Source organism: Pollachius pollachius (assembly GCF_949987615.1).
Source record: "Pollachius pollachius genome assembly, chromosome: 6".
Taxonomy (NCBI): domain Eukaryota; kingdom Metazoa; phylum Chordata; class Actinopteri; order Gadiformes; family Gadidae; genus Pollachius; species Pollachius pollachius.
Window position 1 is genome coordinate 22,189,193 of NC_136939.1, and position 13,152 is coordinate 22,202,344.

At 47.6% G+C, this 13,152-nt stretch overlaps 1 protein-coding gene across 1 annotated transcript in view; it reads right to left on the reverse strand.

Moving 5' to 3' along the window:
- septin8a (septin 8a) overlaps nucleotides 1-13,152 on the reverse strand; it is a 32,776-nt gene that overhangs the window by 4,285 nt on the left and 15,339 nt on the right. The window contains exons 5-8 of the mRNA XM_079738671.1: nucleotides 10,382-10,543; nucleotides 7,719-7,815; nucleotides 2,287-2,455; nucleotides 1,136-1,268 (exon numbers count right to left, since the gene is read on the reverse strand). Of these exons, the coding sequence (XP_079594797.1) occupies nucleotides 1,136-1,268; nucleotides 2,287-2,455; nucleotides 7,719-7,815; nucleotides 10,382-10,543 (561 nt within the window). The remainder of the gene's footprint in view (nucleotides 1-1,135; nucleotides 1,269-2,286; nucleotides 2,456-7,718; nucleotides 7,816-10,381; nucleotides 10,544-13,152) is intronic.

A 13,152-nucleotide genomic window follows, 5' to 3' on the forward strand; every position in this document is an offset into this window, starting at 1 on the left:
GCAAAACTAATACTATTAAAAAAAAATACAGAATATATCCATCTGACGAAGGTGTTGCAAGATCATTCAAAATGATCAAAATATATATACTTTTTATTCTCCCGTGTCGGGCTATCGTAAAACACAACATAACACTACGCCCGTTCCCTGCTCAACCAATCGGTGACTACTGGCCCCAAACCTCACCAGTTCGGCCTTTAGCTGTGCCATGATCGTTACAACAGAATCGATGAGGGATAACAAAACAAACAAACTGACAAGAGGCTTGATTGGAGACAGAATGGAGAATGTATGTTGTTGCATAATGTACACACTTATGTATGTGCTCTTTACATTGTACTTAAATGGCCGTCTTTTTTTTTTTTAATACAACGACTTAGTCACTGGTATGTTTTTGTCTACAAGGTGATTTTAGGTAAACTCCCCTTTTATTTCTTATTGCATATGTTCCGAAAATGTGTCTCCCATTGGTTACAGTCTCAGGACATGGTGCTTATGACTGCTGCTAAAGCTCGGACAGAACATGGCAAAAAAGGCCTTTATGTTTTTTGCACCGTCTTCCTGGAATAACCTGCAGAAGCAGCACAAGCTCCAGGACCTAGTGACTCTCAATGAACTTAAAGCTGTAAAATTGGAAATGTTTTAGTAAATAATCCTTAAGTATTTCCACAGTTGCACTTAGTATTGAACTTGTAGTTTGCCTTGTGTTTTATGTTGTCGCTGTGTAATGCTGTCCATCTTGGCCAGGTCTCTCTTGTAAAATAGATTTTAATCTCAAACCTGGTTAAATGAAGGATACAATAGTAATAATAATGTGTTGTACCTCCCGGCACTTAATGTACGCACTTATTGTATGTCGTATGTCCTGGCACATAATGTATGCACTTATTGTATGTTGTACGTCCTGGCACTCAAAAATAGTATTTAGCTGTGTAGCATCTTATCGTAGCTATCTTTGTTGGATACAGGGAATGGATCAACCTTGTGATTGCTAGTGCTTGGCACTTGGTTCTCTGAACAACCTTACTGTACCGACAGCGATCTTTTGCTTCCCGTACTTCTGACAAATGTAGTTATTGTAAGTCGCTTCAGATAAAAGCGTCTGCTAAATGCCCTAAATGTAAATGGGACCCACCTCGCGCTCCTTCTCCTTCAGCTCCGCCTCTGTCTCCTTGACCTTGCTGACGAACATCTGCCTCATGCCCTCCTCCTTGTGCTGCAGGTCTCCCAGGAACTCCTTTCTCTTGGCCTCGTACGTCTCCTGGAGGCTGCAGGAGGCACCGTATCAACAAGCACTAGGTTAGAGATTTAGTCAATCGATTTTGGGTTGTCCGTAAGCTGATAGACAGAACACTCTTGGGCCGCAAACATGACACGTGGCTCAGGAAGTACAGTGGGTTTGCTGGTAACCAGAAGGCTGCTAGCTTACCATTTATGACCTGTTCGGGGTTTGTTATTCTGAGAGGACATGGGCTTTATAACTCAAAGGTCCACCTTTGTGTCTGCATGCGTTCATGCATCTATCCTTATATTTCTGCATGCGTTCGAGACTTTGACCACATCCATCAATTGGGTTAGCTTAGGTCAGATGTCACCGACACGGCGCCCGCAAGGACCATATGAGACGCCCGCAGGCCGGTTTTAAACATAGCACAACTCATTCTGGAACAACTCTTTCCCACCTTTTTTAAGTCTTTGTTGATAATTATTGTGAGAAATCATTAACATGATCAGTGTCTTCACATAGATGAGTATCAGTAATCATTAATAATAATATATAACTCAAGGCAAACTGAGCAAATTTGTTATTTCAGAAGAGTGTATCAAACTGGGTGCCCTTCGTATGACTCAGTACCCATGAAGTAGCTCTCAGGTTCAAAAAGGTTGGTGACCCCTGGCTTAGGTCAATTGTTTTACCATCTCACTAAGGAGGTGCTTTAATCCAGAAGTATGTAATAGTGAATTCAGATATACCTATCAATGAGCGGGTAAGTTGGGTGAGGTGTCTTTCTCTCAGTTTATCTCTATACAGAGATCCGGGTGAACATGTTTATCTCTGTATAGAGTTTATCTCTATACAGAGATAAACTAGCCATTGGGATCTGAACTAAGGCAAAACAGATTTGCTTTGTAGAACGAGAATTAAATGAAATTTCTTCCCGTTGACCTAGAATTGGGGCAGGTCACTCTGCCTCCACCTAAACGCCGTTAAGAGTCTCTCCTGCCCGAGCCTCACAGACGTCATGGCTGCCGCTGGGTCGCACCCCGTCCGCCCTCAGGGCCCACCTGAAGGGCTGGCAGTCGGGGTCCGTGTCCTTGAAGCCCATCTCCTCCAGCTTGCAGCGGCGGTACAGCTCGTAGTGGCGGGCGTGCGTCTGCTCCCGAAGGTCCTCCATGTTCACCCGGATCAGCATCTCCCGCAGCTTCACGAAGTCACAGTGGCTCTCGTTCTCCACTGCAGACACACAGACAGCAGCAACCGTGAGCACCCTGTTACCCCCCTGCTAGACCGGACACCCTGTTACCCCCCCCGCTAGACCGGACACCCTGTTACCCCCCAGCTAGACCGGACACCCTGTTACCCCCCCGCTAGACCGGACACCCTGTTACCCCCCTGCTAGACCGGACACCCTGTTACCCCCCCATGCTAGACCGGACACCCTGTTACCCCCCTGCTAGACCGGACACCCTGTTACCCCCCCCGCTAGACCGGACACCCTGTTACCCCCCAGCTAGACCGGACACCCTGTTACCCCCCCGCTAGACCGGACACCCTGTTACCCCCCTGCTAGACCGGACGCCATGTTACCCCCCCCGCTAGACCGGACACCCTGTTACCCCCCAGCTAGACCGGACACCCTGTTACCCCCCCGCTAGACCGGACACCCTGTTACCCCCCTGCTAGACCGAACGCCATGTTACCCCCCCATGCTAGACCGGACACCCTGTTACCCCCCTGCTAGACCGGACACCCTGTTACCCCCCTGCTAGACCGGACGCCATGTTACCCCCCTGCTAGACCGGACACCCTGTTACCCCCCCCGCTAGACCGGACACCCTGTTACCCCCCTGCTAGACCGGACACCCTGTTACCCCCCTGCTAGACCGGACACCCTGTTACCCCCCCCCGCTAGACCGGACACCCTGTTACCCCCCAGCTAGACCGGACACCCTGTTACCCCCCCGCTAGACCGGACACCCTGTTACCCCCCTGCTAGACCGGACACCCTGTTACCCCCCCATGCTAGACCGGACACCCTGTTACCCCCCCCTCCCCATGCTAGACAAGACTTCAACTAACTTCATGCAGTTGACAGCGTAGTGCAGTGCTCGTTGGGCCGTGTGATTGGACAATGGCCCTGAGTGCTGGCGGACCAGACGGACGCTGAATTAAATGTTCTGGAAAAAGTGGTTCACCTCCCACAAGCGACAACTAGAGTGGTCGTAGCTGTAGTAAGGGCCTGTTACTGTAAGCACTTTGTTTTGTAAACACTATCTACTATTGCTATCAACCAATACAGTGCTCATTGATATTAGCATAAAAGAGAACATTTAAATAAAAAAAGATTAAAAAGACATTATGCGTCTTATTCTTAACTTTTTGGTCTCATATCCATTCTAATAACAATTCATAAATAATCTTAAGTAACAATAAGTATTTTGAAATGCATTGAGGGTAAAAATGCAGGTCAATTTGTTTCTCGTTGCTAAGGCACATGCTTTTTGGGAAGGTGATAAACACACTTATTACCTCGTCGCACGTCTGAGCCCGAACACAGCGCTCCAGTCAGAGCCCTGATTTCAGTGCTACCACCAGACTTCCTCGCTTTGTTCACCAGCATTCCTTCTGGCTAGCTGCCAACACACTCCCCACTGATAACCCGTTTCACCCTCTGACTTGTCTACCCCTCCCACACATCTCTGTCTGTGTGTGTGTGTGTGCAAAATATGTCTTGAATCATGATAAATCCCATATGGCTGCAATTATCCCCCTATTTAGGACCACATTTGTCATGATGTGTTGGCAACAGATAAAGAGAGTTGATTAAAATGGGCTATTTTAAGGAATTTTCCCAGTTGACCTGATGCATCATGGGAAGAGAGTGCAGGAAATATTTCCTGCCGTGTGAACCAGGTCCCATCCATCAGCATGTGTGAGAGGGAGAACATATGGTGTGTGTTCATTCAGACAGGAATCGGCACGGCAAGCTCACGATACGATGTTCCGATAAAATACGAACTGTTCGTTTTTAACTTCTGCCATACAGTATTGTGGTGTTTCTGCAATTTCATTGCTCTGTGGTTTAAGGTAAAAGCAGAGGGACTGATATCTTTTTGGGGTTTTGCTGCCGCTTTTATCCAAAGCGACATAGAACCATTCTTTGACACAATCATTATCCGACGGCGGGGTCAATTACACAGGGTAACAGCCAGCTCGTCGGGAGCAGTCAGGGTAAGGCGTCTTGCTCAGGAACACCACGACACTTAGGTGTCTAGGAGGCGCCGGGATTCAAACTAGCATTGTGGTTACGAGTCAACCGCGGGTACCTCCTGAGCTACTGCCCCCTGGCAAATACACCAAAGCACATTCTGTAGGACGGCATCATTCATTTGCTTCCAATAAGAAGACCTTGGTTTCTCTGGTTAGTATTGTGGAAGCAAAACAATCGGTATCATCTCGTTGAAACATTTGTTGCTCCACCCCTACGGTTCAGTGTGGCTGAACTGTGTTTCACTGGCAGGAAACCAAGTGGTGGGTGCGATTCCCCCTCTGCCCACAGCCGACACTGTGAGAATAACACCACTCTTCCGAAACCAGCTCACACACAACGCTAGACTTCCTTTAGTCCTGAGCGACCCCCGCGACAGTGGAGTCGGGTTCAGAGGAAGTTGTCGAGGAAATCAAAAGAAGACACGCACATGCATACACATGTACATACAGGGACTCCAAATATAATAGTTAGATATTTATTCTAAGGATACAATGTTCTGAAATGAGACGAAACAGTAAATCGTAAAATGTAGTCGAATTGTTTATCTTTATGGCACTCTTACAGTCTACTCAAGCCGCATTGTCCGTTTATGACTCATCCACTACAGGTATTGTGGCGTACATTTTACAGACCACTACAAACTAAATAGTGCTCGGTTATCACCATTGTTCGTCGCCTCACTAAAGCAAGGCAGAGGCCTAATTGGAGGGGACCCCCTCTGTGAGCCGATGGGAGTGTGAGTGGAAGAGTTGATACCAGTGGCGGCTTGTGGTTTTTAAAGCGAGGGAGGACGGACCGTGCGCTTGTTTGCCAACGGCCTGCTTGCACTGTTGGTGGTGTATGGTGGCATAAGAATGTAAGACTCAAGTCGTTTCAGGGTGTTTTGGTGGTATACAAAATAGCAGGGAGGGATAGTTATGTGAATACAATTGATCTCAGTAGAAAAGAGGCATACGACTGAGCGGGATGGTTCTCGTAGCCTAGACTTGAGGGGCTAACCCCTCCCTCCGAGCTGCTCCACAGCCAGGTTTCCTGCTTATTGGGTCATAGCGCAGCCAGGGCTCCTTCTTATTGGTTCATAGCGCAGCCAGGGCTCCTTCTTATTGGTTCATAGCGCAGCCAGGGCTCCTTCTTATTGGTTCATAGCGCAGCCAGGGCTCCTGCCTATTCGTGAATCGATTTTGGTGAGATTCAGATAGCCAGTCACACCTACTCAGAGAAGGAATTTCCTCCTCTCTTGCATTGAACCCCATGTTATTCACCGGCCGCCAACACTGCCGCGGAAATGAATGGGAGAAACAAACATTACATATACAAATTCATTAAAAATTCATATTTAAGGGCATTAATTCATTACAGTAGTCAGTAGGGCAATCTACATATTTTTATTCTCAAAAATGTTAAGGAGGACCTTCCTCCCTCTCCTCACTGGAATGTCTCCACTGGTTGATACATATTTGTATATAGCTTCATGGCACCATATGCCCGAAGCCCACGTGTGAGGCCAATGGTAAATAAACGTTTTCATCAGATTCTGCGTCCAAACTAAATCCTACAATACCATTATATTTTATCTTTAAAAATTCTGAACCGGATCCGCGACACACTTTCCCACGACCGTATTAAGCGGGAGCTCGAGGCTGAAGACGCATCCACCGCTCGGAGCCACTTGGCGCGCGGCTGGAGGTTAGCGAGGCTACTTATAGCCAACCCTCTGACCCTAGTGAACCACGTGATATGCTGGGAGCTCTGGCCCAGTGCCAGCTGAGCGCTGGGAGGGTTTGAAGAGAACGTAGCTCGCCCATGGGGACGTTGATCCAGGGCCCCGGTGAAAACACGGGGCAGATGCCATCAGTGTGTAAAGACAGCACCGTCATGCCCTCCAGGACGGATGACACAGCATCCACAAACACGAGTGGACCGTGTTTTTGTCCCTTTTTAGATGTGGAAGTTGCCTGCGTCGCATTCAGTACCATTGTGAAGGGACAATTTTGCATTTTGAAATGTGATGTTTTATATCATAGCGTTGTTCACAATAGGAGTAACATCTATTTTAGAGCCTTCGTTATAAGTTCAACGTAAATGTCAACCCATGCGGCGGGTTCCAAGCCTTATTGCTGGTTTCTTATTGTGGATTGCGTTATTCTATTAGTCTGTGTTGGTCTAGTAGAATAATACCATCAACTAAACGTGTGTAGATGACATCCAAACATATTTAAGAGACAAGACTATCAAGCACGCTTGCGCACGCACACACTGACATTTAGGGAGACAGAAGAGCGTGCGCGCGTGCGCGTGTTTCCCAGGGCTGGTGAACATAACGTCGCCGTCTCACATCTCCAGAGTGCTTTCATGAGCGGCCAGAGATCGGTCAATAGGCCGCATTATCCTCCCTGCTCTCCTCCGCCGGCCGCGGAGACAAAGCCTCCGCTATGCTGGATCCAAGGGATCCCACGGAAACCACAGTGGGTAATATGACTTGCAATTTTATTGTCCTCCTCCCGTCCCAAAATGAAGAGCAATTAGATACCAGATGTAATTAGACAAAAAAAAAACGAAACAAACAAACAAAAAATTCACTAAGTGCTACACGTCAACAAGGGAAGAGACACTGAAACTAGATCCTGCAATCCATGGGGTACGTGTGCGTGTCCATGTGTTTGCCCTGCTGCGGTCCAGTAGATTTCCTCCCCAAGGAGATACAGTGGGCTTTTATAAATAACCAGGCAGTGTCCACTGGGGCTTAGGATGTCAATATGAGAGAGAAACCGAGATGGACATAGAGTAAGATAGGCAGAATGGAGGATAGTCGGAGAGTCAGAGAGAGAGTGAGAGATAGACAGACAAGAGAGAGATGGCTAGAGCGAGCGAGAGAGAGCAAGCTCGCACAAGCGAGAGCGAGAGAGCAAGTGACAGCATGGGAGGGAGGGAGCTAGAGAGCGAGAGCAAGCGAGAAAGAGAACAAGAGCAAGAGAGAGAACGAGAGCGAGCCAGAAAGAGAGCGAGAGAGAGAGCAAACGAGAGAGAGAGCGACTCCCTACTGAGCTGTGATGTTCCCACAGTTCAACTCTACATTACATCACTTTCTACTCTGTTTCACACACACGCAGCATGGTTGTGTTATACACACACACACCATGTCATAAACAATGCCTCTGTGTAAACAGCACACACACACACACACACACACACACACACACAGACACACACACGCAGGTCACTCACCTTGCACCACGCCCCAGGGGTACTGCCTGGCCCTCACCGTCTTGTTCCCCACCTTCACCTCGTCCACGCTGCCCACCACGGCGAAGGGCAGATGGGCCTGTGTCAAAGGGGTCAAAGGTCAAAAGGTGTAACCCTTTTTCCACCATGGTGACTTCCTGGTTCTCCATCTTCCTCGATAACCAAAGACACGGTGAGAGTTCCTCACGGAACGTTTATGCCTCGTTTCCACCAAGCGGTGCGGACAGCTCGGTTACGCCAAATCGGGCTCGCATTTCCACCAGCGACAGTGCCCTTATGGTAGGGCGGGGTTTAAGCCGGATGGCGATAGCCGCGGCAGCTAAGTAAGCATCGTGACATCATAGCGAACCCATTGTAGCCTGCTAATAAATACATTGAAAAAGAAGAACACAACACAATAAAAGATCAACAATGTAGGACGTCCAAGAAGGACGTCAAACTTTTGCGCAACATTTTCTTCAATAAACACGGCTTTCGCCGTTGTCCAGAAATACCTTGCAGGTACTGCGTTTGTTGGTTTTTAATCCCCCTGTCGCACGGATGCGGCGATTCTGTTGACCAACCAACGGAAAACTTGTGTAGCTCCACCTTTTCGGTTGGTACCCCAACGGAGGATTACCGAAAAAATAGGCACGGCTCAGTGCGCCTAGTTTGGGACCCTGGCCAGCTTTTGGCAGTGGAAAAGCCAATATAAGCGAACCGTGCCGCGCCGAACCGCTCTGTGGAAATGAGGCATTACTGACGGTGTGGTAGCCTTACCCTGCACACACACACACACACACACACACACACACAATCACCCACACGTTGTCTTACGTTGGGTGGCAAAACCAACTGGTTTGGCTGATTTGGTTGGTTTGGAAGGAGGATGGATTGCAACCCTGCGACCAGACCAGAGAATGAAAACTGAACGACCCGGGCCACAAGGGGGAGTGGGGAATTCTGTTGCTTCCGCAATTAAAACATAAATGTTTCCTTATTGCTGGGGGAATTACTTCTAAGCCTAGCAAAGCCACAGAGGAGAGTGCCGCCAAACCCCAAAGAACAACCACACAAACAGGGGAGGGGGGCACGTCCTACAAAGTGCAGCCGGCCTCATCTCTGTGCATTGTTATTTAAGCAGCAACACGACTCGTCTCCCACTCTACGGTCAGTAGAGTTATGGCTACATGACAGTGTTTCAACCGTGCTTCTGTCATAGATAATGGAGGCTTGCTTGACCCCATCTAGTGCACCCATTTAAGATGACCACTGACCCCAGCTATAAATCCCTCTGGAATCTTCGGAGCAGTGGGGTTGGGGGGGTTAAAACTATCCCACACATTAAGGTCTGTTGACACGCTAACCATAGCCTTCTACTGACGGCCCCGGGGCCTCTGACCTTTAGGGAAGGCCCTACACAAAACCAACACACACAACAGATAATCTCTCATAATACATCACTGCACTTCAGAGATACATATGGGAAAATGTTATACAGCGAGAGTCACGACGCATTTCAGCTCTGTTAAAAGTAGAGGGAGCATTTCTCTTCACACCACCCACTCCAAACACTTGTGAGGGCACCCCTTATAGGTGCTGATGTGGTCGTGAAGGATTCCAGCACTGTGCGTTTGTGTCGGGGTGTACAGCTCCAACCAAAATGAGCAGTAGTATATGCTGTGTTTGATTATATGTCAGAACTGGGGATAGAAGTAGGAAGGAAAAAATAAGATGCTGCCTCAACTCAAGAGTTCTTATGCCTCTTTTCCACCGACAGTACCAGCTCAACTCGCCACGACTTGGTTTGGTTCCAGGCACGTCGTGTTTCCATCTAGAATGAAGTACCTCTTCAACGTGGGCGGGTCGTCATAGCACGCATGCGCATGCTTATACACGCGACACAAACAGACAGGGCTGCACACAGGAGCGTCTCCGCCTCTGTTACAGTCCACAGCGTGTTCTTGCGCGCTGATCCTGCGGTGTTCAATAATGAGTAACTATTGTTGACCGAAGGCTGACGCTAGTCTTTAAAGATGCCGGCGTCGTCCCAAAAATGGAATCCCTGTCTGAAATCGCAACCCCTCTCCGCGCGAACGCGCTTTAGCTTATTTCGTCTGTGGTTTCTAGGCTCACATCATGCATACATGTATGACTTGTAAACCATTACGTATTTTAGTGCCCTCGTAGTTCATTATCTTGAATCTGACATCTTACGTTGTGTGTCGCCTATATAATGTCCATCCCTTCTTTGACAAGTTGCTCATCTTGTGATGATATGATTTAAACACTGCTATAAACTATAAACCTTCTTTTCGTCAGAAGAGGAAATCTTACATATCGCTTTCTGTGATAAGTTGCTCATCTTGTCACAATATGATATAAACACTGCTATTACGGGGAGAGGGGCTGCGATTTCAGACGGGGATTCCATTTCGGCACAACACCTGGTGTCGGGTGTCAGGCTCGGACATCGCACTCGTCCAGTGGCGTAACTCTCACGGAAGGCCCGCAATGAAGCTTTTACCATTCCCGACTTTTCAAACAACAACAACAACAACAACAACAAAGAAGCACCCTCGTCGTCTCCCTCCTACCTTAATCCACTCCTTCTGTTGACACACACACACACACACACACACCTCGAAGTGACGGTGCTCACTCACGTTCATGGAGGCGTTGATCTCGGTGACGGCCTCGTCGTCCGTGGGGAACTGGTAGATCTGCACCCCGTTGCTCACCAGCTCGCTCATGATCTTGATCTTGAACTTGTGGAGCTCGCTTTTGGAGATGGTGTCCGCCTTGGCGATGATGGGGATGACGTTGACCTGGAGGGGGGGGTTATAAGAGGGATGTCAGATCACACGCACCACTCCAAAAGTGTAACAACATGGGTGGCAACAGCCTGCCCTCTTCCTCCTTCTCCCACGTTGTTTCTGGTAAAATCACATTAAGACTAGTTTGCATAGCTGTTCCTTTGTACATTTGTTCCTCTTTACTATAAAAGACGGACTATGCTCAGAATAATCAACAGCGAGCCATTAATGCAAGCGCTGGTGTTGAGACATACGCGTGAAGACCTCTCGTGGCTATTTGGCGATTCAGTATACTTCAGACTTTCAACTCAAGTCCACTATTTGTACAGCCCTCGATCAAAGTTAGAGTCTCAAAGGGTCTGCTAAGGCCACATCCACTGACCTGAGCCCTGCAAAGAGCAGGGAAAACCTCCCCTAATTATCAAGGAAGAAACATGAGATGGAACGCAGGAGAGGGACAACAACTCCCAGGGCAGGTTAGGAGTGCAACGGGTCCCATAATGCTCGTAACGGGTCCCAAGACGCTTTTATCCAAAGCAATTTGTCATGAGAAGGTGTAACAATACATCGATGCCGGTACAGTAAGGAATGTTCATAGAACAAAGTGCAAAGCACTCACAATCGCTCGGTTAACCCATTCCCCGTATACAACGATGATAGCTAGGATAAGATGCTACACAACTAAGCGCTATAACTAAGTAAGACACATAATAAGTGCATACATTAAGTGCCAGGACGTACGACATACAATAAGGGCGTAGGCGGGGTGGGAGGGGGGTGAATATGGTATGGAGGGGAGAAGAACATCCACTCAAGAGCAGATGGAGCGTTAACAAGCTCTTCCTACGCGCGGAGGACGACGAAGACCTCATTGAGAGTCGCTGTGAGCAACATGTGCAAACCGGCGTGAAGCAGAAACACTGACGTCGGCGCGGGGTTCACACTGGGCCGATGACACCATTGGACGCATGGCGACTATGAACGAGGTTGAACACTGGACGCAGCGACAGCTAGCTGAGGGACTGAGCCAGGGCTTTATTTGGGGTAGCTTTGCCCCATTAATCCCATCGCTGGGCGCTGGGGGATTAATGAGTGTGACGGGGGGGCCAATTACAATCTCATCGCAGCCCACCGGATCCTTATCTCTCACTGCGACGGGGTTCCCAGCCGGTGTCAAGCAGATACAACGCAGCGGTAAATAGGGAGTTGTTACGAAACGGTTGGAATTTTGTGATTTAGCATTTAGGAAATTAGTCCCATGTTTGTGTTTCTAGCACTGCTAGTAAATATTCCACAAGTTAAAACTGTCCTCATATCCACGTGTGCATGAGGAAAGTGTCATTGTTTTCTAAGAAATGATCTATTTGGAATTCGGATCATTGCAATGCCCAATCAAATGAGCTCCAACAAACGTTGTATTAATTAATATGTCTAAATGTTAGAATATTGGGCCAGAAAACCAACAAAGTCATCGAGCGATGAAGTGAGAGATTGCCATTTTGCCAACTGACCATTCCCCCCAACCCATCCTCCCTTGGTCCTTTCCTACGACATCGGAGAGGCTTCAGTGGCCTGCACTCGGTAAGTTTGTGTACCTCCAAAAATATGTAAAACATATATATATATTAGTCTACAACAGCATTAAGTAGCCAACTACCTAATCACCTAATGAGATTAGCCTCATAATGAGGTTTCTTGAAGGCTATATAAACTGTATTAGGTTATTAAGTCTGTTGAACTATAGACCAAAACTAACAAGTAAGGTTATCGGGGATAAGCGATTATCATTGTTAATTAGATACGCATTCTGGTAGCATTTTATACTCTCGATCCGTTTGTCCATTCTGGATTACTGTAGGAACATGCACCATGGCGGGCTCTGTGAAAGAGGAACCCCTCCCTGTGTAAGGTATATAGGGCTCTCTCTACAGTTATGAAAATACAGTGATTCTCATTTTCATGAGATTACCCACCAACTAAAACAATATTAGATTCCATTCCTGCCAAGTCTGTTCTGCTACACGTCACTCACTTCTACACGCTACAGATTTAAAGGGCTTTAAGACATCACATCATGGACAAATCAACTGCTTCAAGCCAGTACACTTGTACACTTCACATTGGGACACAAGGTAATAGATTTAGAAATGGCTCATAAGGGCTGAACAACATGACACCTGATGGTAAAACAGGAGCCCTTTAAATGTTTCACATTCCGCATCAGTCAAGGCCTGAAAGATAATTTGTAGAGACATTTTTATTACTTTAAAAAAAGCACCTCCTGCTTGGCGTCCTAGCAGTCTCCCAGGCTCAACCCCCTAGCTAGCTACCAGTCACACCAACATTTTACATAATTGTACTTCTCTCTCCCATGTGGCCTTTGACTTTAGCTTAAAATAAATGTTCTAGGTTGCTGAGGCCCATGAAGAAGATTGGACACAACATTGTCTAGTCTTGACACATAGACCCCAAGTGATTTTGGTCTACCGCTGAATGTGGTTCCTGTGCCAAGAGGAGATGGGAGAATCCTTGTCGATTTATGAAAAACAAAATCTAAATACATAAATAATTCTAAATGTGGACCCACCCGCTGTTACACCCCTCGATAAAGAAGGTTTACT